This window comes from Tympanuchus pallidicinctus, unplaced genomic scaffold (assembly GCF_026119805.1).
Source record: "Tympanuchus pallidicinctus isolate F22 unplaced genomic scaffold, pur_lepc_1.0 scaffold27, whole genome shotgun sequence".
NCBI classification, from domain to species: domain Eukaryota; kingdom Metazoa; phylum Chordata; class Aves; order Galliformes; family Phasianidae; genus Tympanuchus; species Tympanuchus pallidicinctus.
The window spans coordinates 209,312-232,980 of NW_026294744.1; the positions used below are offsets into that span (position 1 = coordinate 209,312).

At 40.9% G+C, this 23,669-nt stretch overlaps 1 protein-coding gene across 4 annotated transcripts in view; it reads left to right on the forward strand.

The window, feature by feature from the left end:
* The window catches only part of VWF (von Willebrand factor), a 152,230-nt gene that overhangs the window by 15,893 nt on the left and 112,668 nt on the right, over positions 1-23,669 (forward strand). For all 4 annotated transcript variants that reach the window (XM_052690523.1, XM_052690522.1, XM_052690521.1 and 1 more), the window contains exons 8-16: positions 1,775-1,897; positions 4,147-4,258; positions 6,246-6,292; positions 7,625-7,761; positions 9,102-9,240; positions 9,797-9,897; positions 11,382-11,577; positions 12,521-12,736; positions 23,030-23,270. In XM_052690523.1, coding sequence (XP_052546483.1) covers positions 1,775-1,897; positions 4,147-4,258; positions 6,246-6,292; positions 7,625-7,761; positions 9,102-9,240; positions 9,797-9,897; positions 11,382-11,577; positions 12,521-12,736; positions 23,030-23,270 — 1,312 coding nt within the window. The remainder of the gene's footprint in view (positions 1-1,774; positions 1,898-4,146; positions 4,259-6,245; positions 6,293-7,624; positions 7,762-9,101; positions 9,241-9,796; positions 9,898-11,381; positions 11,578-12,520; positions 12,737-23,029; positions 23,271-23,669) is intronic.

Here is a 23,669-nt window from a genome sequence, read left to right on the forward strand (position 1 = left end):
TGAAAGGAATTGTACACTACAACAAAGACTCTTAATTCTTGAAGTAATTTATTACCTTACCATTAGGATATAAAGAGGATCTAACTAATCTCTTTGCTCAGGATGAAAGCCAGAGTACCCATTTAAGCTAAGGCTCTCTATAAATCTTGATAAAGCCATGAGAGAATATCTCTGTTACCAGATCTCATTTCTTATCCTTGACTTCATAAAACTTTTTTCCAAGTCAGAAATACTACCCACGTCTGCTGCCACAGCAAGAGCTTTATTTCATATGACTCTTCATCTGTGCTATTATGCTGTCTTAGATGATAATTTTATGTCTTGGAGGCATGACATGAACAGGACAGTGGTGCTGGGCACACTTCATTTCTGCAAGCAAGTATCTGAGCCCTGGTGCCACAGAAGACTGTTCCTTCATTATTCTTCCATCTCTGTCAGTGGAGGATTTGTTGGGAAAAGGCTAACTCTACTCTGTCCTTCCCACTCAAAACCCATGCAGTTTTGTGGGATTTTTCTATGCATTAAAATGAACAAATGGTTCATATAATATGTGCATACATAACAGTTCTTGTCTACAACATATCAGCTGTAGGAATACCATATGTAGCAGAAATGTTAAGTCAGGGCTTGAAACAATGACTGAACATGTGGTAGGAAGGCACAGTCAACTCGGGATTGCTCAGGTACATTCAATGTACCTCAGTGACCAGAAGGTGTGGAGCCAGGATCCACCCCTTCCCAGACCTCATTTACGAGCTGGAAGTGAAGGCAAAGGTATCTTGCTGGGGATCTCTGTGTACCTGAGATGTTCCGATGGTAGGAAGCTTTTTTTTTTTCCTCCTTTATTTTGGTGCCTACAGCTGTTGCATTTAAGCCGCTCCTCACTTGCTGTAGCCTTCTGTTTTCCTGTTATTGCTGTGATTTTCATTGCATTACACTCAAGCATGCATGTTAGTCTGTGCTATGAATTCTTTAGAAAAAGAGTGGGATTTTGTAGACTTAATTGTTTCCTACTTCTCTCTGAAAACACAAAACATCAGGTATTTTCTAAATAAATAGGGTAACTGAGCAGTTCAAAGGTACAGAATGTGCTTTTTTGTCCAAATTTCTTAGATATTTTGTGAAACTTCTTCCTGTGTTTAATTTTTCTTAATACACTTGGTTTTAGTTGATAATACTTGGTTTATTAAAGGCTGTAGTGGAATTGCTGGGTCACAGCTGAACCAGTGTTTGAACACCAAGTGAGAAGGTGTGGCTAACCTAGGGAGCTCAGAAGCAAGCAGTGCACCCAAATGACTGGAAGTGGAGCCTGGATCTATACCTCCTGGATCTGTCCTTCCTTACTCTCATTTAAAGGGTAGCAACCAAGAGGGTGGCATCTCTCTGGGTAGGGATCATACACTTCTTGAGCTGTCACTCCTTGTGGAGAGGGGTGAGCTTATTTTCCTTCTTCATTACCTATTATTACTCTATAGTACTTGTATCCCATTTGAAGGCATTGTGTTATCTTATTTTGCTCTACAGAGGCTGATGTCAGTTTCTTTTCTAAACGCTTACTAAATGACCTAATGTATGATGATGTTGAAAACTGAGTGTTCTGTGTCTAAGAAAGGAATCCGTAATTATGGATTTTTTAAATATATTTTTATAAATAAATATATATATATATATAAACTTTCTTGGCTTTTCTGTGTTTTAGCCTTTGGTAATTAAGAAAACTTACTGAAGAACTGTTCAGGAATTTGCACTTCTAATTTTTCTTTCATTATTTCAGAGCCAAGATGTCCAGTTGGCATGGAGTATAAGGCATGTATATCTCCTTGTGCTAAAACCTGCCAGAGCCTGAATATCAATGAAGTGTGTCATGGGCAATGCGTTGATGGCTGCAGCTGCCCTGGTAATTTATTTACTGGGTTGTTTATAGGGAAGTGTTTGGCAATGCTACTATACACTTTGTTAGAAGAAAGAAAGCTGTGTCTTAAGTATTCCTGAAATTAGAAACACTTCTCTTTTCTGGGACCTAGCCCTGGAGTGAGCCAATTCCAACACTGCCTGAATATTCCATGGAAGGGCCATTTTTTGAGACTCAACTATGATGTGAACATCAGTGCAATCTAATCATTTTAAGATTGCCTTTCATTCTTGGTGAGCAACTGCATACTACTGCAATGTCTAGATTTCTTCTGGACTGTTTTTCTATGGAAAGTAGAAGAAGGAAAAAGAACTGAACGTACTGAATGTGTTTCATTAAAAAAATCACATATAGAACTTGCTTTGCATTTCTAAAAGTCATCAGGGTTTTAGATACATGATTTTACTTACTACTGAATCCTTTGTGGAGGAACTTTGATTAACTGAAAGTTGGCATCCCAATGACTGCTTTTTTTTTTTTTTTTTTTTTTTTTTTTTTTTTAAGTTTTCCTTCTCTGTTTACTATACTTAATAGCTGCAGGTGGAGAGTTAGAATCCTGGCTCCCTTTACTATCTTTTTCATTGTTGTTATTTTGAATAGTGCTACCTCTTCATTTCAAACCTCAAATGTGGAGTCTATATGAATGTACAGATTTATTTATTGTCCTATATTAAAATACAAAATACGACTGAAGTTTACGGAATGTGTCATTTGATTTCCAAAACAAGGCAGTGATGATGAATAAATCTTGTCAGAGGAGAAACTAATGCATTCTAAAATGCTACTATTCAGAGCTCTCATTTAGCTGCTTATCTCTTGTGTATTGTAGGTTTAAAGCTGTCACTCCATGTCAGGACCTGAACAGGTGCATAGGGAAGTTGACAGGAAATAGGCAGAGGATTGTATTTTGTTGCATAGGTCCTAGATATTATATTTTTTTATATTCCCTGGGAGTGTTGGGATAAACTGAAGGAATTGAATCTACCAGCTGTGAAGGTCTCTGGCTATTCTTCCTTCTGTAGCTGCTCTGATCAGTCTGTTACACAAAAGGTGTAAGGGGATAGAAACTGAGGAGCAGAGAGACATAAGTTCAACAGAAAAGATACTGCATGAAAAATAAGTAAATTACTGGAAGAAACTAAATGACAGGAAGTAGGAATTGACAGTACATGTGTGTCACTGTCATGGGTGACTTCAGAGAAAAGGGTCAAAGTCTCTGCAGGCATTTGCAAGTATTCTCTCGTAGAAGAGGGAAAGGAATTTCTAGCAGTCGGAATTTTTTTTACAACAGCTTTTCTTAGTATAGAGGAATATCAGCTACCTATCAACATGGGGATCTGGGAGAAAAACTTGTCCTTTCTTCTACTGATAGTTTATGTTGCAATTCCAGACAAGTCTTTATAACTGCCCAATGACTCCAATTATCTTTGTAAGATGTATAGAATATGTAATTATAGTTGTGTAATGTGGAGAATTTTATAAGCTGAATTCAAGTTGGGAAGTTAGCCCTCTCACTTTCTTGTTTCTGCAGCAGTTGAGAAAAGAAACTGCATCTCTACATCATAATGTATGTTTATTACAGACCCTGTCTTGTGGAACAGTACCTTCCTGTATTCCAAGGCAGCTAAAAGTACACTGCCTGCAAAGGCTTCTTCTGTTGCTTACTCCTTCTGATAGATGTTGTTGTTGTTCAACTTTGCTCCTTTGTTCCCTACTTTGTTTTTTCTATTCTTCTGTCCTTTTGCAACAAATACAAAACCTGTCTGGGCACTCTTTACTTCTAGACAGGTCTGTTAGCTCTCAGGCTTATCTTTTGCACTTGATCTATGTATGTATATAATCTAGAACTTTTTTTTTTTTTTTTTTTTTTTTTTCAAACAAATTCCTAGATTAGCTCAGGTCGTACTTGATCATGCTCCCCATTTTTGACTCTTGTGTGTTCCAATATTTGTTTTGAACTCACGAATTGGATGAACACAGAGCTTCTTTGGGAACACCAGGAACATACACCATTCTGCATATCTGTGGGAGAGGCAACACTAAGAAAAGTAGAGATCTGCCCCCACGAGGCATTTTGGCAAGCTACATTCTTTTTAATTGTTATTCATAACTAATTACAGATGATAATGTTTTGAAGTCTTGCCAAAGTATATGAAGAACTAAAAAATCTAATCCTTTTCATGCTTGTGTCCCTGTGTGTGTTATGTGTATGTGCTGTTACCTGATCTATCCAGAGGGGAAGGTCCTTGATGGTGAACACTGTGTTGAAATCTCTGACTGTTCTTGCATCCACTCTGGAAGACATTATCCTCCTGGCTTCACTATCTTTCAGGACTGTAACTCATGGTAAATTCAGTGTTGTTCTGATATGGTTACTATTGCTCTAGAGTACTGCATTCCTTTTTTGTGACTGTTTTAGATGATCAGGGTCTCTCTATATGGGATGATGATTTTTTTCATAGTATTTATTTTCATTGGCATAGAGCCTGCTCTCTTATTGGAAATGCTACCCCCTTCTAAGAAGTGAGCTGCTCACAAATACAAATCAGCCCTGCTTTTTGAGGGATGTGTGTGCTCGTATAACAATGCGAGGGTCATACTTCAAATAGTAGAGAACTATCTGTTTCCTGTGGATAAGACAGACTGGTTCCCATGTCTAATTGGTGTCAATGGTGGTGTCTTTGTTTTGACTTCCTACATTTATTTAACCCCTAAACCTGGTTTCTTTCGAAGAGGTGCTAACTCAGGCACGTCTTTTGAAACCTCTTACAAAACTGGATTTTCCCAGCTGCACAGCTCACAATTTTTCTTTCACTTGTGAATACAAGTCTGAAGGGGAAGGCTGGCTGCCTAAAGAAAGGAAGGGAAATGAGTAATGTATTCCTGACCTGTGTAAGTGTGAACATGTTTGTGAACGGAGTTCAGACAACACTGTGCTCAGATATTTGCAGTTAAACTAAAGGAGTCAGTTAAGGCCACCTTATAGAGAAGAAAGACTATGTGCAGCTTTCCATTATCAGCACCATGTGTCACAGAATATGAACCATAATAATAACATTAGCATTCATCTCTTTTTCCTGCAGCTGTCTGCAGTTTTGAAATTGGCCGCACAGTATTACACACACCCACAGTATTGAGAGGTTAACGCTGCCTATTTGATAAAGCTGTTGTCCCATCAGCTCTATGTTCACCATCCTAAGCAAATTGACTCCCCATGTCTGTTTTTCAAGGGCTGGAATAATTAAAGGAATAAAAAGAGTAACATCTATTGAAACTTTTTTTTTTTTTTTTTTTTTTTTTTGAGATTCTGGGCTGATAGGCTTGTTGTCACAGAGACTCAAGAATGACAGAAATCTCAGAGTTTGAGTGCCTGTTGCTGGTTACTATTAGCTCCCCTGGGAGGATTGCACTGAATTCACCACCCAAAGACATTAAAACAGACCGATATTCTTGCAACTTGCACAAACAGGGCAATTAAGTGAAGGAAGCTTAAGTAAACAGTGTGCAAACTGATAAAGGTCTTGGTTTGCAGAAATCAAACCAGTTGGTGAAAAGACAGGGCTTCTTGCCCTCAGTATTGAACTCAAGAGGCTACGACTGGAATAGCATAGCTGGTGCTGGGCCCTACTACAAGAGGCAGAATGATGAACTAGAGAGAGGCTGGGGAGGAGAATTGGATTTGTATAAAGGCTATTGGGTGAAACATTCAATACATAAAGGAGAGTGGAAGGGAAGACACAAGCAAATGGCAAAGGTGATTTAGACAAATTGTCTAAATAGAGTTCCTCTTAGCACATGAGGAAAAAAATTATCTTCTGAGATGGTACAGCATTAGGGCAGCTGTCCTGAAGGTCCATGGGGTCTCATCCTAGAAATTTCTAAATTCAAAGGGGTCCTGAGCCACCTTTGACCTAGCTTTGGAGGTTTGCTCTGAACTGAGTGTTTGTAGATAAAATTTCACTCAGAGGTCAAAGTATTTTTCCTTCCATGATTCAGTCATATCAGTAGACATATCTTGAGAATTGGTTTTAAAACTCATTCTACGTGAGTAGAATATGAAAACTCTATTATATGCATAGCAATGGGAGGGAAAAAGTTAAGCTATTTAACTTTGTAAATATTCCAGTCTATATTACCAGCTGTTCCTGTCAGATGATTGTAGAAGAGATCAGGGGAATGGATATATTATTATTAGGAAACAAGATTATGGCAGATGGAAAGGATGCTAAAGACTGGTCTAATTTCCATAAAAGAAGAGTCTATGTTTCAATTATTTGTAGGGAAAAAAATTTAATTTGCAAATTACTGCATAACTGGTAACTCTGTTTTGTAGCATTTGTCGGCATGGCATCTGGATCTGCAGTAATGGGGAATGCCCAGGTATGTTGGTCCTACAGTTCTTAGGTTTTAGCACGTGAGTATATGTTATCCACATCCTTTCCACTTACATCCTACTTTTTTTTTCCCCATGTGAAGGGTGACTTTGTCTTTGCTCTTACCTGCTTGTTCCCATGCAATCCAGATGGGATTGTATTTCAGTTCTCCTTGTGAGACTAAGCAGATGTTGTACTGTATGTGAAGGAATAAATATTCCTCTTCTTTTCCTTATTATTTTTTTTTTTTTTAGGATCTGTGTCATCAGAGGAACACTGCTGTTCCTGTCAACAAATAGGCAGTACAGGCCCAGCACCTGAACTTCTTCCCACATTTTTTGCAGTAGGAATATCTCTGTGTAATGATATGTAACTCATATGAAATAATTTGTTTGCAAGCTCTTTCCTATGTGTTTGCAGAGACTGTAGAGTATGAAGATAGTACATCCCAGTAGTGGTGTCTAAATGCTGCTGTCTTGGAAATGAAGAGACACAGCTTACAGAAATATGTTAAGAGGCTGAAATGTTTAGGTAGCTTTTTTTATAGTAGGGTTGTAGGAACATCAAATCTGTGTTATTCAGTTAGTACTTGTGGATATCGTAAATAAGGATTGCTGGCCCAGTCTTTGGGAGCAGATGTATCACACTGGACTAAGTAAAAATGTTTTTCAAATGTTCTGGTTCAAGATATTGCAAGCTCCTGCATCAGTTTAAGCGGCCATGTGGTCCAGTGCACAGCACACTAGTGATGCTGGGGGAATCCTGGCTTCCACAATGGGGTGTAGCCACCTTAGGCATTAGCACTGTCACTTATACAGAGGGAAATTTGGTTACTACATAAAAGTGAATGCCATCAGCATCATGTTGGGTTCAAACAAAAATACTTTAAGAGAAATTTCAATTGAAGTCTTTAGTTCAATAAACTAGTTTACTTAAACTAGTGTAATTTGTATGTGGCAGAAACCTTGAGAAATTGTACTGATTTCCCAGGGCCACAATGACATGCTAGAAAAGAATCAAAAACCAAGAGCTAAGCTGTCTTCTGATATCATTATAAGCTACCCTTTGAGGCATTATACAGGATTTTCCATGGACAGGATTTCAGTTCCTGAGTGTGACTGATGCCATATTTCCCTGCTTTTGTTGGTGCTGTAGTTGCTACTAGTAATGACTTACAGGAATAAGCAGTGAGATAAGCATCTTGTCCATACTCTCTGGCCTTCAGGGGATGTGGGCTCTGTGCAGCCATCCAGCTACTGTTCTCCTTCTGTGGCAGAGTGGGCAAGATTTGGCTTACAGCTGGCACTGGGGTCATTAACTGCTCTATGCATTTTTCTAGGGGAATGCTCCATCACTGGCCAATCTCATTTCAAAAGCTTCGACAACGAGCACTTCACCTTCAGTGGGATTTGCCAGTACTTGTTTGCAAAAGACTGTGTGGAAAACTCATTTTCTGTTATCATCGAGACTGTCCAGGTAACAACAGCTTTGGCTCGTGCCTATGTGTGCACTCTTGAGTGAGTAGGAAGGGCTGTGGGAGTATGATAGGAATTTGCATATGCAAATAATTTTCCTATGAAATAGTTTTATTAACAGATGAAGTCTTTCTCCTTGTTTAATAAACACTTTGCCTTTTCTCACTACCATTTCCAGCAGTCTACCAGGAGATTCAAATTAGCAATGCAGTTTGGAGGATCAGCCTCCTCTTCCTCTGTAAACTAAGCAAGTACAAATAGAAGAGGCTGTACCCTTTCCTGAGCACCCTGGAGGCTGCTGCTCGCTGCTGCTTATGGAAAACAAGTTTCCACAGACGCTGAGTAGGGTGTATTGACTGAATAGTTATGTGGTCATAATAGTTTTTGGTCATGCTACTGGGTCATTCCTGTTGCTCAGTGATATGTTGTTATCTACTGACTTAAGTGTCTCCCTGGATGGAGGAGAGAAAGGCAAGACAGCTGAAGATCAGTGAGTGTAGATGACTGGAGTGAGGCAGGAAGGGCAGCCTGACAAGGATAGGGAGGTAAGGAGACCTGTGCAGCCTGTTACAGAGAGATGAGGTCCACCTGTAAGATGTGTGGGATGAAGTAAACTAGCCTGCAGACTGTAGAAGGTCTTGAACTGGCAGAAGGGACAGACAAGAGGTCCTGTGGACAGGGAGGTGTGTTGATGAGTCAGAGAATTTATACAAGTAACGGGAGTATTGGGCCACCATGCAGAAGATGATAGAGGTGTGGGAGGCATAAGCAACAGTGAGGCTGCAGCCTACAGTGGAATGGAGGTATGATGGATGAATGCATATCTGTGTCTGTACCCTTGTATTAGAGAGATCTGATAATGTAGCTCTAAGTTACCTGTGTTTAGAAACTCCCAAAATGAGTTTCACTGAAACTTTTTTTGAAACCAGGGAAGAAAGCTGGGGCCTTGTTCTTCCCCTGCATAACCTACCGCTAGTGGAAGAAATACTCTGACAGTCTAGCTGCAGGGCTGTCTTGTGTCATGATGTGTTCTATGGGGCAGTGCCTGTCATTCCTGCCGCTACAGCAACTCTGGGCTTGGTATTCTAGGAATAGAAGTTACTACAGTGTACTTTCCAGGACAGGAGCTGCAGAGAGCTCTCCCATAAGCAGTTAGCAGCATAATGAAGGAAAGGCTGCAGGACAGCCTGATGTCTATAGGAGGCAGTGTCCATCAACAAAACTGTCAAGATGCTTAATGCCTCCTTGAATTACAGGCTGGTATTCTTTTTGTGGGTCCAAGGTGAAGTCATGAATAAAGCAAAATCTTAAAGTTCAAAGCAAATTTTTTCTTCTCTGTAGTGTGCAGATGATCCTGATGCTGTGTGCACTCGCTCTGCTTCTGTCCGAATCCGAGATATGGGCAACAGCCTCATAAAAATGAAACATGGAGGAGGAGTTTCACTGAATGGACAAGACATACAGACCCCTTTCCTACAAGGTGTGTGTGTGCAAAGGGGTAACTGGCGAGCTATTGAAGGGATCCCCTTTATTAGTCATCTTAGGCATAGTTCAGTCAGAAAGTGTTTTCCATATCAAATTCTCACTTGCAGCCTCTTTCTCTGTACCAAAAGTTCCAGCTTCTTTCTATGAAGCTGACACATCTTGGGGTCAGCAGTTCTAAAATTCGGAAGATTAAGATGGTTTCGATTTGGGAGATGTGATGTTGAAAACTGCTGTTGGTCTATTTTTAAAAATTGTTATTTTTTAACCCGGAAGCTTGAAATCCTACAAGTTATCTAGCAAAATGTCACAATTAATGCCTAATTTTTTCAGAATGTGCATGCATCTTCGTCTAGGGCTCCTGAGCAGGTGTTATGGACAAATTCATGCACGTGACCTGATAAGCAGGCACAAAACTTGGGAAATAGAAAGGGGGGCTATCTGGTGCTCCTTCTCTTTGGCAGTCACCCAATTGTCCTGTTCAGAGAACTTCAGCAGTCCCATGGATTGAGCGCTGCATCTGGTCTTGACTGGTACTTTGTGGTTGCTTTGAGGTGCCCTTCGGATCCAGCGTGTGGTGAGGACTTCAGTTCGCCTTACTTATGGGGAAGATTTGCAGATTGACTGGGACGGCCGTGGTGAGCTGCTGGTGAAGGTACTCTTTCATTCTGCCTCATTTATTTCTGCCTTCCCTCCACCTCTCTCAACCCACCCAAACATATACAGTGGCTAGCTTTGTGCCATGAGAAATTGTTTTTCACTGCATACTAGAAATACCATTCTCCTTTATACTCCTTGAGCAATGTACAGGTCCTTTTGTATTCCAGAAAATGTTTTCATCCCACGGCAGACTTTTTTTTTTTCTTCTCCTTTTTGTGCTGTGGCAGCCATTATTAACAAGGAATACTTGTGTTTTGTTCAGCAGATGCCCTTCAAACTGTTTTTTTTTTGTTTTCATTGAATATAACTGTCCTGCCTTATAGCAATAGATTCATATGACATTATAATAAGGGAAGAAGGTGACTCCAGGGACATAGTTATTCCAGGAGTTATTTCCATAGTTATAACTGTGGATATATAACTGTGGATATGTATATCCATAGTTATTTCCAGGAAAGATCAGTTAACTCATACAATATATGTTGCATGCTCCTCCTTTCTACAAGGAATGTTTAAGGTCAGTCTTGATTAACTACAAGGACTTGTCTGTGCTGTAGACAGCAATAATATTGAAATGCTCAATCCAGGTTTAAAATAAGTGAACTGTAAGGGAAACTATCAAGCAGAAGGAACAGAAAGCTTCAAGTAACACACTTTATCTATAAATATGTGTATATTTTGGTCTGTTGTTAGTTGCAGAATAAGTTAGAATGCAGAAGAGCCTGTGAGGGAGGGGAAGAAGGCTGTTTACCGTGGAATGTTCTCCTGATAGCTGACCAGCCAACACACACCTCACTCTTGCAGTGGCTTTTGGAATTGCTGGGATGTTTAACTTGTGAAACACCATGCCAAGACATAGTGCAGCTCGAACAAATGAAACAGGATCTGCGTTGAGTTATGCAGGAGGTCAGGTTACATAGCTAGAGTGATCTCTGGTTGTCTTTGCATTTGCCAAGAAGGTAAATGACAAACTAATTTCATGATCCCCTTCCCTGGCAAAGCTGTCCATCATCCTCTAGCTCTTACATGAGTCTGTTTTTCTTTAGAATGGTAGAGTCTTGAGGACTACAAACATTGAGGATCTATTTTCTCCCTCAGAGCTGCAGTCTGCCTGTGGTGTTTCTTCCTGGTGTACTGATCCCTAGGTGCTAAAGCCAGCTGGACTGGCTTGTCAGACCTGCATCCTCATGCTCTGTGTGGAGAATCTTAACCACAAGCCTAGCTGAGCCTGAGGCCCTCTTATAGTGGGGTTCTGCAGTCATCTTCAGTCACTATCTTAATTTGTTTTGTATTCAAAAGTTGTCCTGTAACTATTAATAATAACACTTTTGTGAGCAGTTAAAGAATGTAGTACAGTGGTGCTGTGATGTATTTTAGAGTTTCCTTAGTTAATTGCACATGCTTCGTTCCTTAGAAAGTCTTACCCTACAATGATTACCTATTCTGGAGGATGACTGGGCTAACATCTGTGTTCCTTAGGTATCTCTAACATATACCGAAAAGATGTGCGGCCTGTGTGGAAATTACAATGGTAACCAAGGGGATGACTTTCTTACTCCTTCTGGCTTGGTGGAAGTTCTTCTGGAAGATTTTGGAAACTCCTGGAAGCTCAATGCAGACTGTCAAGACTTGTTAAAACAAGACAATGATCCCTGCAATCTCAATCCTCATTTAGGTATTGAATTCCCTCCAATATTATATGTGCTGTTGTTCAGCAACCTGCAATATTCTTAAATGGAAGAGGAGGGGGGGAAAAAAAAGAGGGGGGAACCCCAAATACTGATTGATGCAGGTTTCTTTTGGATAATGTACTGTTTTCTGAAAATAGAAAACAAAAATCAGTAACGTGAGGTCATGCTGCCATGTAATTTGGATGATAGTGTTAGATCATTACATCTGCTGCACAGGTATATGTCGCTAAAACTGATCATACAACTGATAGCGATGCTATCATTATGCTGTAGGTGGACAGAACATTTGTTCTCTTCACCTTGCTGCCCTTACACGTCTTATACTTTCCCTGATCTCTTGACTTCTGGCTCTTACCCAATCTGAACTAACAGTCTCCCTCTTTCCCTCTGTAGTGCCTGCTTGGACAATGGGTGTATTTTTGGAGACACTTTCTCATGCCACATATTATAGCAGCTTCTGATTTCTGGGATGAGCAAGAACACAGAGAACTTCATTATCATAGACCAGAGCGGGCACGGTTGATTCAAGAGTGTAGTATAGCCTAGTGGGTTTAATTCTGCAAATATAAAAATCAGCATAAGGCAGGGGCCCTGTAAAAGGAGCTGTAGTGCCACAGATAGTGGTAACAGAATATAAAAGTATTGCTTTTCCTTGTTTTGTTTTATTAATGGAACATTATTCTTTTAGTGGAACTCATGGTCTGTGAGCTGCCTATGCTTATTTGATCTGATATTATTCTTCTGTTTTTTTTTTTGTTGTTGTTGTTGCTTTTTTCTTATGAAAGCAAAACAACAACAACAACAACAACAACAAAAAAAAAACCAGCCAACAACACAAGTACTATGGCTCTCATTTTTTTTTTTTTTTTTTTTTTTTGAAAGCCACTGATTTCATACTTTCACATTGTTTTTCTCTTTTCTTCTTAGCCAAATATGCTGAGGAATCCTGCTCAGTTTTGATATCTTCTGTTTTTGAACCCTGTCATCATGAAGTCAGTCCTACTCCCTATGTGAAGAACTGCCATTTTGATGTTTGCTCTTGCTTCAGTGGCAAGGATTGCTTGTGCTCCTCTATTACTAATTATGCAACAGCCTGTGCTAGGAAGAATGTTGTGGTCCAGTGGAGAGCGCCTGATTTCTGCCGTAAGTGAAATACTTCTAAAATTTACTTCTTCTTTGTTTTCTCAAAAGAATTTCTTAGCAATATTGAATGGTAAATAGAACACAACTGTAATAATTGAAGGCATTCTTAATTAGATGGGATGTCTACAGCCTTCTGCTTACAAAAAGGCAAGCTTACAGCAGATTTTCTGAGGCCTTGTCTATGCACATTTTGAATATTTCGAGAACAGGCATTCTACAACTGCTGTGGCACTTGTTTCAGTTTTTGAAGAATTGCCTAGAAGATTGATTATCACGCTGCCAATGCAGAGGTCTGAGATCTTATTTTCATGCACACCATTCACCAGCAGTTTCTTGGTAAATGTCATTTAGAGTTCTAAATTCTAGTATGATTTGGAAGCCAGTTCAGGATGACAGCCTGAGTCTGTGAATGTCATCACTTAACACAACAAAAAAGATCTTTGAGTATGACACTTTGTTTCACTCCCATGAGAGTCAGAAAGAATTGAGTTTTAAATTCCCTTGAAGACCACTTGCAGCATTCCACTCTTTCATAAGTGGCAATCCTGGCTCAAAGGCTAACAACCTATAAGATGAGATGCTGGCAGAGTATAAAACAATTCAGAGTTGGGGAAATGGAACAATAGGATGTTTTCACGCAGATCAAAAGAGATTAGAAAGCCTTGGCTGTAAGGTGAAGTCTTCAGTGACTGGAAAAAGGAAGACATCACTTTCACATACTTAAGAATGGAAAGCCTGGGGAATTACAGGCATGTGAGCCTTATTTCTGTGCCAAGGAAGGTTATGGAACAAATCTTCTTGGAAGCTATGTCAAGGCACTTGCACGATGAGGAAGTGAGCTGTGACAGCCAACATGGCTTCACCGTGGGCAGATCATGCTTGACTGACCTGGTAGCCTTCTGTGATGGAGTGACTGTTCCAGTGGACAAAGGAAGGGCAACTACTGTAGTTTACTTGGTCTTCTGTAGGGCCTTTGGCATGATGCTGCACCATGTTCTTATCTCTAAATTGGAATGATAATGATTTGAAGGGTGGATTATTTAGTGGATAAGGAATTGTTTGAAATGTCACGAACAGCAGTATGTCCATATGTGATGAGTGGTGTCCCCCAGGAGTTTGTCTTGAGGCTGGTGCTCTTTGTTGTCTTTAACCTAAACAGCGGAATGGAGTGAACCCTCAGCAAGTTTTATGACTAATTTGAGTGGTGCAGACAGAAGAAAGGGATGCCATACAGAGGGGCATGGACAAGCTTGAGAAGAGGGTCCATGTGAACTTAATGAGATTCAACAAGGCCAAGCGCAAGGTGTTGCACTTGGGTCAGAGCAATGTTAGAGATGTGTACAGACTGGGAGAAGAACTCCTTCAGAGCAACCTTGTGGAGATGTATTTGAAAGTTCTGGTGGATGAAAAGCTTGTCATGAGCCAGTGTTGAGTTCTTGCAGCCCAGAAATTCGACATACTGGGCTGCATCAATAGAGAGATGGTCAGCAGATGAGGCACGTGATCATTGGGAAGCTCTGTCTAGAGTACTGTATCCAGGTCTGGAGCGCAAGGAAGTTGTGGAGATATTGAAGTGGGCTCAGAGGTATGGCATAAAGATGCTGGATGCATTTTTACTTTGAGGAAAGATGAGGAAGCTGGTCTCATTTACCTTGGAGAAGATTCCAGTAATCAAAGGCAGCTCATAAACAGGAGAAAAACTACTTTTTACACTATCTGATAATGACAGGACAAGAGGAAATGGTTTTAAACAAAAAGAGGGGAGGCTTAGGTTAAATGCTAGGAGGAAAATATTTACTTGAGGGTAGTGAGGCACTGGAACAGGTGTTCAGAGAAGTTGTGAATGCTTCATTCTTAGAGGCTTTGAATGGATTGGAATTAGATTGAATAGATTGGAATTAGATGGTCTGTAAGATCCTTCCCTGCACAAGACATTCTATTGTTCTATGATGAGTTCAGTACAAGATTAATTAGAAAACTACTAACAAGCTGGAACAGAAAGAATGCATTTTTTTTCTTGCTTTTCTCTTTGGACAGTATTGTAGACAAAAATCCATTGCAATGAAATTTTCTTGGGCATGGACACACTTTTTCCCATAAGTATTTGTGAAATGATTTTTTTTTTTTTTTTCCATTTTCCATAGTGATCTTACTTTTAGGGAATGGAGGCAGATGAGAATTTTTGTGAAAAGCATGTAGACTTGCTGGTCTTCAAGTTCTATTCCATTACTTCTTCCTCAAGGGAGAGTGGGAAAAACATTCATAAACTGGGTATGTAGAAGCTATGGGGGAGAGAAAGAAAGAGGTCACTGGTGTTCCTCTTGGTAGGAGCTGTATCTGTAGGGTTAGTGGCTACAGCTTCTGCAGGCTGGATGGCCTTTACTGCAAGTGAGAATGAAATGGATTTATGTACTGCATGATTTTGTAATATTTTACCTAATTTAGGTAAATGTTCAGCTAGTGGAACTGCAATGTAATAAAAAAAATCTTTTAAATATGCAGATTTGGAGGCTGAAAGAAGGAGCAGCAATAATGTACCATTGTCCTTTCTGCAAATGAACAAGTGGATTTTCACAATTAATATTTAATAGTGGAGCAGTGCTTTCTTTTCTCTGTGCATTACAGAGTGTTTTATGTTCTCATCAAGTGATGTTTTCCCTGATTACTGATCCATCAGTCCCCATTTAACAATCCTGATGCCCCAGGCATCTCCTACCTTATGAAGGAAAACAGTCCCCCTGTTAATGGGCTCAAGATGTGAATGTGCAGATCTGTGTAATTTGTGTTAAAGGATTGGTGCATTGAACACCAGCTCTGTTCCTGTGCTGGTGAACTGTGGCTCAGTTTCTTGGGAAATGGCTGGACAGTACTGGTTTACCAAGAGAGCTGGCTCCTGCCTTTACAGCCTTCTGTGAATAAGCAATAGAGCCAATCTCTTTGTGATGTGTGGAAGCAATATTTAGGCCATAATTTCAAGGTTTGTGTCTCTGATGCACGTGTATGTTTCATATGTGTGTGTTTGGTGGCAAAAGATTCCTGTATCTTCAGATTTTAAGGTCCTGTTGATCAGACTGTTTTTCCTAATGTAGCAGAGGCACACTAGTTGCTTGTTGTCTTTGCATGGATTCTGTGAGAGGGATTTGTAAGGACTCAGCAGGAGCAGTATCTGCAAAAATCCCATGGTAATAACAGCTTGTTACTCTCATCCTCTGAAATGTACTGTCATAGCTGCTACCTAATGCTGATGCTGTTTTACACAGAGGTGCTTCTCAAAACTGAGTTAATCTTCTATAGACGAAGAAGCCAATACAGTTTTGAAGGACAAAACTAGGTCTTCAAATAATTAAATTCATAATAAAAAACTTTCAGAATACAAGTTTTGGCTCCACAATTGCTAAATGGATTTGTTATTCATACCTATTTCCATGAATAATTCTGACAGCATCTGGGTTGTGAGGATTTAGACTGTTGTAGCAGTACAAAGGCATAGACATTCTAATTTTTTTTGACTAAGTTGTCCTTGACTGTACTGAAAATAAAGTGTAAATATGAACATGGTAACAGAAATTGAATAGAAACTGTTTCTCATTATGGATGAAATTTTGTTGTTGAATTACACTGCAGGGTTTGCAATCAAGCCCAAAAGTTTATTCCCAGCTGCACTTTGTAAGGTTTTGCTCATTTATGTAAAATAGCACATTAGGCTTAAAGAAAGCCGCTGTAATTCAGTGTCATGTCTTATGATTTTTGTTATCAGTATTCCACATCATCACATCATGTAGTGCGCTGGGAGTCTCAGAAGAGATATACTACAGGTCTCAGAAAACTTTGCTGTTCTGTTTCCATTTTCCAGTCAGTGGGAAAGATAAAAATGACTGCAAAGTTGTGAGACTGTTTTTTTTTTTTTTTTTTTGGTCTGTTGGAACAGAGTAATAATTTTCATTTTCAGAAACTCCAATTTACTTGATTTACTAGCTTCCATCCCAGTTAACTTATAGTTCTGCTGTATTATGTTTGTACTATAATTAGTAAATTCACTTTCCTCCTTGGATCATTGCTGCTATTTGTGTGTTGTGCTTTTTTTTTTTTTTTTTTTTTTTCTTTCCCTTTTTGTTCCCTTTCCCTTTCTCCCTGCTTTTTTTTGGGCTGGTGGGCCTGCCGTCCCCCTGTCACAGTTATCTTTAGACATGTGTCCATGACAGTAACTGGGGCATTGGCGGGGAAATCCGAATTGAATTTTTAATGTTAGCAGAAGAGAGATTTTCTTAGAATGTCATACAAAGAGTTGCAGAGTGCTGTAGCTAGCTTTGACCTTCATAGATTAGATTGTAGGTCTGCCAGACTCTGGGCACTGTACTGAGGGGGGGGTTTTTTTGGCATTATGCCAACTATGAAACTGTTGTTTATTTTAGAACTGTTCTTTATTTTAGAAGTGCTTTTTAAAGGATTAAATACTATTGTGTTCAGAACTTTAATTCTTAGAATGTACTGGTTTCTTATGAAGTTCACCATTTTCTGATTTAGGTGTGTGAATGTGTGTGTAAAACCAACTGGAGCACTGATGGAGACACCTACCTGGTATCTATGTGCTATGTTGTATGATTGGAATATTGGCAGTTATATCCCAGAGGGAGTAGCTAATTTTTATAGGCAGCACAATGTTTATACAGGTTTCCAGGTTTTCCTCTCAGTTCTGTATGTTTTTTGGAATGCTAAATTGATTCTCAACCTCCCTGAATGTATTCTTCATTTGCTTTATCTGGAGGAAGCCTTCCCCATACCTGGAGAATACGGAGTGGAAGGGCATATGGAGAGGCTTAAGAAAAATCTTAGGGGAAAGGGGACCTCTGGTGTCATGGAATTTCACTCTTGAACACCTGTGGCATCCCAAGAGCCTATGCAAGTGTCTAAGTCAAGTATGTTGCGGCTTAGGTAGATCTGAGGAGATAGAACTTATCCGGGGCTTGGCTTAGAATCATAGAATCACGAGGTTGGAAAAGACCTATAAGATCATCCACTCCAACCGTCTCCTCATCACCACTGCCACCACTAGTACTAAACCATATCACGCAGCACGTCATCCAGACGCCCCTTGAACACTGCTAGGGACGGTGACTCCACCACCTCCCTGGGCAGGCCATTCCAGTGCCTGACCACTCTCTGAGAGAAGAAGTTCTTCCTTATGTCCAACCTAAACCTCCTCTGGTACAACTTGCGGCCACTGCCCCGTGTCCTGCTTGTTGCCTGGGAGAAGAGGCCAAATCCCTCTTCACCACAACCTCCCTTCAGGAGGTTGTACAGTGCAATGAGGTCTCCTCTGACCCTCCTCTTCTCCAGACTGAACAATCCCAGCTCCTTCAGCTGCTCCTCATAAGACTTGTGCTCCAGACCCCTCACCAGTTTCGTTGCCCTTCTCTGGACACGCTCCAGGACCTCAACATCTTTCCTGTAGTGAGGAGCCCAAAACTGAACACAGTACTCGAGGTGTGGCCTCACAAGTGCTGAGTAGAGGGGGATGATCACCTCCCTGCTTCTGCTGGCCACATGGTTTCTAATGCAGGCCAGGATGCTGTTGGCCCTCATGGCCACCTGGGCACACAGTCGGCTCATGTTCAGCCAAGCATCAACCAACACCCCCAGGTCCTTCTCTTCTTCACACTCATCAAGCCACTCACTCCCAAGCCTATAATGCTGCATGGGGTTGTTGTGCCCAAAGTGCAGAACTCGACACTTGGCCTTGTTAAACCTCATCCCATTCACCTCAGCCCAGCGGTTCAGCCTGTCTAAATCCCTCTGCAGGGCCTCCCTACCCTCAGGCAGATCAACACCACCTCCCAGCTTGGTGTCATCTGCAAACTTGCTGAGGGTGCACTCACTGCCCTCATCTAGGTCATCAATAAAGATATTAAACAAGATGGGCCCCAGTACCGACCCCTGGCGGACACCACTTGAAACGGGTCGCCAGCTGGACTTCACTCCATTCACCACGACCCGCTGGGCACGGCCCTGTAGCCAGTTCCTTACCTAAAGAAGTGTATATCTGTTCAGACCACGGGCAGCCAGTTTCCCCAGAAGAAGCCTGTGAGGGACCATGTCAAAGGCTTTGCTGAAGTCTAGGAAGACTACGTCAATAGCCCTTCCCTCACCTATCAGACTAGTAACCCAGTCGTAGAAAGTGATGAGGTTGGTCAAGCACGACCTGCCTTTTACAAACCTGTGCTGGCTGGGCCTGATCCCCTGGACACTGCATACATGCAGTACAATCTCATCCAAGATGATTTGCTCCATAACCTACCCTGGTACTGATGTCAGGCTGACAGGCCTATAGTTCCCCAGATCCTCCTTACGGCCCTTCTTGAAGATGAGAGTCACATTAGCAAGCCTCCAATCCTCTGGGACCTCACCAGTTAACCAGGAGCATTGATAGATGGCTGAGTTCAGCAATCACCCCTGGCAGCTCCCTCAGCACCTGAGGGTGCAGCCCATCTGGTCCAATGGACTTGTGACAGTCCAGATGGAGGAGGAGCTCTCTGACTGTCTCCACCGGAATTGCTGGGGGCATATTCTGAGCAGTGTCCCAGACTTCCAGATCAGGGCATAAAAAGCCCAGAGGATAACTGATCTGGCTGTTAAAGGCAGATGTAAAGAAGGCATTGAGGATCTCAGCCCTCTCCTTGTCCTCAGTGACCACATTCCTTGCTGCATCAAGTATAGGATGAGAATTATCTTTGATTCTTCTTTTCCCATTAATAGATTTATAAAAGGATTTTTTATTGTCTTTTACTGCAGAGGCCAACCTGAGCTCAAGTTGGGCTTTCGCCCTCCTAACTTCCTCCCTGCATACCTTAGGTACTTCTTTGTAATCTCCCTGAGCAGCCTGCCCCCTCTTCCAGAGGATGTAGACTCTCTTTTTCTCCTTGAGTCTCAACAGTAGTTCCCAGCTCATCCACACTGGTCGTCTTCCCCTATGGCTCGCCTTACGGCGCTTAGGGACAGCCTGTTCTTGTGCCTTTAAGATTTTGGTCTTGAGGAGCATCCAGGCTTCCTGGGCCCCTTTACCCTTGAGAAGCGACTCCCAAGGGACCCGCGCTACAAGCTCCCTGAACAGGTCAAAGTCTGCCCTCTGGAAGTTCAAGAAGGTAGTTCTGCTGGCCACTCTTTTGACATCCCCAAGAATGGAGAATTCTACAATTCTGTGGTCAGTGGCTTGTGCTTACTATATAATACTATATAATACTCTATATAATACTGTTTCAGAGAGAGAGCTGAGATGCAAGCCAAAAGGGGAAGTCTCAGAGTCAAACTACAGAGAACGAGCATTGGAACTTTCAACCTGATCAATCACAGGGGGTGCCAGTATCAGTGTCAGTTGCCCCTGTGGAAGGACAGAAATGGAAATGGGTGTCATTGCATCTAGAATGGAAAGAAGCAGCAGCAGAGGATAAAGTAGAGGAAGACCACGGTGTGGGGCCATCTCCAAAACCACTGTTATTGAGAAAGGCAACAGAAATAACTAAAAGGCAAGGAGATGAGAGCTTGGAGAAGGAGAAGGTCACTATTTCCACTACTTGTCAATGCCTGAAAATGACTGAAATCCATGGTTCAAGAAAGGAGTTTGCACAGCACCTGAATGAGACTAAAATCACCTGGTTGCTTCAGTGTTGGGATACCAGAACCAATACCATGTTTTTAAATGGTAATGAAACTTGCCAAGTAGGAAGCATTGCTAAAGACTCATCTTTTGGCAGAGGAATTACTAGATGTCTGGACACTGTCTGAGAATGAGTGTTATTTTCCATAAAGGAAAAACACTCTTTAAAAGACTAGCTGGAGCCTGAGATGAAAAAATGGACTACTATTGAAAAAGGTATCCAGTATTTGAGGGAAATAGCTGTAGTGGAAATGTTGTATGACCCTACATTTGTTCCTAACAATCTACACCAAGACTGTGATCCCCAGACAGTTACGAGCATGTCATAAATTCACAAGCACAGCACTAGAAAAGCACGCTGATACACTAACAGCAATGTTTGAAAGATATGAGAAACAATAGAAGACTCCTAGTGTCTGAACTGATAATTACACCTCAAAACTTCAAATAACAATTACCTCCATCTCATGCTTGTATTTCAACCATCTCAAAAGTAACAGATAAAATAGAGAGGCAGGATGGTATACTGGAGGAACTGTCTATGTTGATTAATTGTGATGAACATGTGGTGGTATCAGAAACACCTGTTGAAGATCGAGATGACTATAACAGTCTACTGAAGGAGCTCATCAAACTAATTAAAGGTGGTGAATCCTGCTCCCCAGGTGTATCAAGTGTCTCAGCTATTAAAGACAGATATCTTCCTGCTCAAGTAAATTACCACAGTAAATCTGTCACATGCTGCCTTGTGGAGTTATTTAAGTGAGCATGGAGAATGTATGAAGAAGTGACACAAAAAAATCTACTCCTGTGATACGAGCTCGGGTGAGAGAATTACAAAGCAGCTCAACCACTAGTACAATTGGTCCAGTTACTGTAGATTCTGATCATGACTCAAAAGAGAACAATTGCAGGTAACAAATAGAGGGGCCCTGCCCTCAGCCATAGGTGGGAGAGGGGTAATAGAGTGTAATGGTCTGTGTGGATTAGATGGCTGACATACCATACCCACAGAAATATGAGGCACTGGTAGACACTGGTGTGCAGTGCTCTCCAATGCCTTTGAGTCACGAAAGAACAGAATCAATTGATGATATTTCTGTGGTGATGGGGAGATTCCCAAGAGTTGACTGTGTTGGAGGCTGAAATAAGCCTGGCTGGCAAAAGCATCCTATTGTGACTTATCCATGGGTCCATATATTCTTGGTACTGATTACCTCGGAAGGGGATATTTTAAGGATCTCAAACATTATTGATGAGCCTTTGGAATAGCTGCTGTAGACACAGAAGGTGTTAAACAGCTGTCTATTACGCCTGGCCTATAAGAAAATCTTTCTGTTGTGGGGTTGCAATTAATGGAAGAACAAAAGGTACCAATTGCTACAAAAAATGGTGCACAGAGAATAGTACTACACTAATAGGGATTCCTTGCTCCCCATTCATAAGTTGATTTGTCAACTAGGGAGTCAGATGCTGATAAGCAAAACTCACTCCCCTTTTAGCCCCATACAACCAGTGCACAAAGCCAGTGAAAGGTATAAATATGGGAAGGCGTGGCAGGCTGATCGTATCACCTAGCCACAGACCTGTGATGATAAGTGTTATGTGCTTACCATGGTGGAGGCAACCACTGAGTGGCTTGAAACACATGTAGTATCCCATGTTTCCACCCAAAATACCATACTCAGTCTCAAGAAACAAGTCCTATGGCAACAAGGCACTCCAGAAAGAATTGAGACAGATAATGGGACTCGTTATAAAAATTCTCTCATAAATACTTGGGCCAAAGATCATGGTATTGAGTGTATTTATCATATCCCGTCATTCACCAGATTCAGGTAAAATTGAATGACACAATGGGTTTTTTAAAACTATGTTGCAAGCAATGCATAGTGGAACACTAAAGCAGTAGGAGAAGCATTTGGGAGAAGACACCTGGTTGATCAACACTCAAGGATCTGTCAATCACAATGTTCCTACCCAATCCAGCTCCCTACATACTGTAGAGGGAGATAAGCTCTGCACAGTACATGTAAAGAGCTTGTTGGGAAAAGTGGCTTGGGACTTCCCAGCTTCTGGAAAGTCCAAATCTCTCTGTGGAACTGTGTTTGCCCAGGGACCTGTGTCCACTTGGTGAGTGATGCAGAAAAATGGGGATGCTCAATGTGTAACACAAAGGAATTTGATGTTGGAGTACAGTCAGTAATTCCTGATATATGTATGCATTTGTGTGTGTGTTTAATGCATGTTAATAATTGTTTGTTTATGTGTGTATCAAGCATGATGTAGTGATGTTGAGTAAGGTGTGGAAGGTCATAGTTTTATGATGTTTGTTATTAGTATCCCCCATCATTACATCACATAGTGTACTGAGAGTAACAGAAGAAATGTACTCCCGGTTCCAAAAAACTTTGCTGTTCTGTTTTCTGGCTGATGGGTAAGAGAAAATTGACTGAAAGTCATGAGACTTCTTCTTTTTGCTCCCTTGTGGATCAGAGTAATAATCTTGGTTTTCAGAAACTCTCTCATTCATTTGATTTACTAGCTTCTGCCCTAATAAAGTTGTATTTCTGTTATTAAAATCTGTTATTTTTTTCTTTAGTTCAAGACTTGGTCTTCCTGATGTGCATATCTTTCCACAGCAATGATCTGTCCTGAAGGCCAAATTTACCAGCAGTGTGGGACACTGTGCAACCAGACGTGCCGATCTCTGTCCTTCCCAGATGAGAACTGTGATGAATTCTGCACAGAAGGCTGTTACTGCCCACCCGGGCACTACCTGGATGAGAGTGAAGAGTGCGTACCAAAGTCCCAGTGTTCTTGTTACTATGATGGTGAGATCTTCCAGCCAGAGGATATCTTTTCAGATCACTATACTATGTGGTAAGTACAGGATTTATTGCTACGTGCTGAGATTCAGAAATTTTTGGATGGTTTGACTAAGTGGTTTAGTTCTTCAGTTTGATTATCTCCTCTGAAAGCAGTTTAAAAGAGAACAATTTTCTTTGCTTTCAACTAAACAAATTTTGCCATTGCATCTCTTCATATCATTTCAAATGGGTATCTTAATTTTAAAAAACTAACAGGTTATTAAGCCTTATTCTGTGAGCAGTTTATGACAGTTTCATTTGGAGTTTATTTACTGACAATGGCTACTTTGTAGGCTTTCAAAATTACGTTTGTGTACTGCAATACCTTTAACAGATTTTAAAACCTTATTACTTACCAAAGATACAAATATGAAATAGCATTTATAATTGTTAAATTGGGTAGTGTTACATT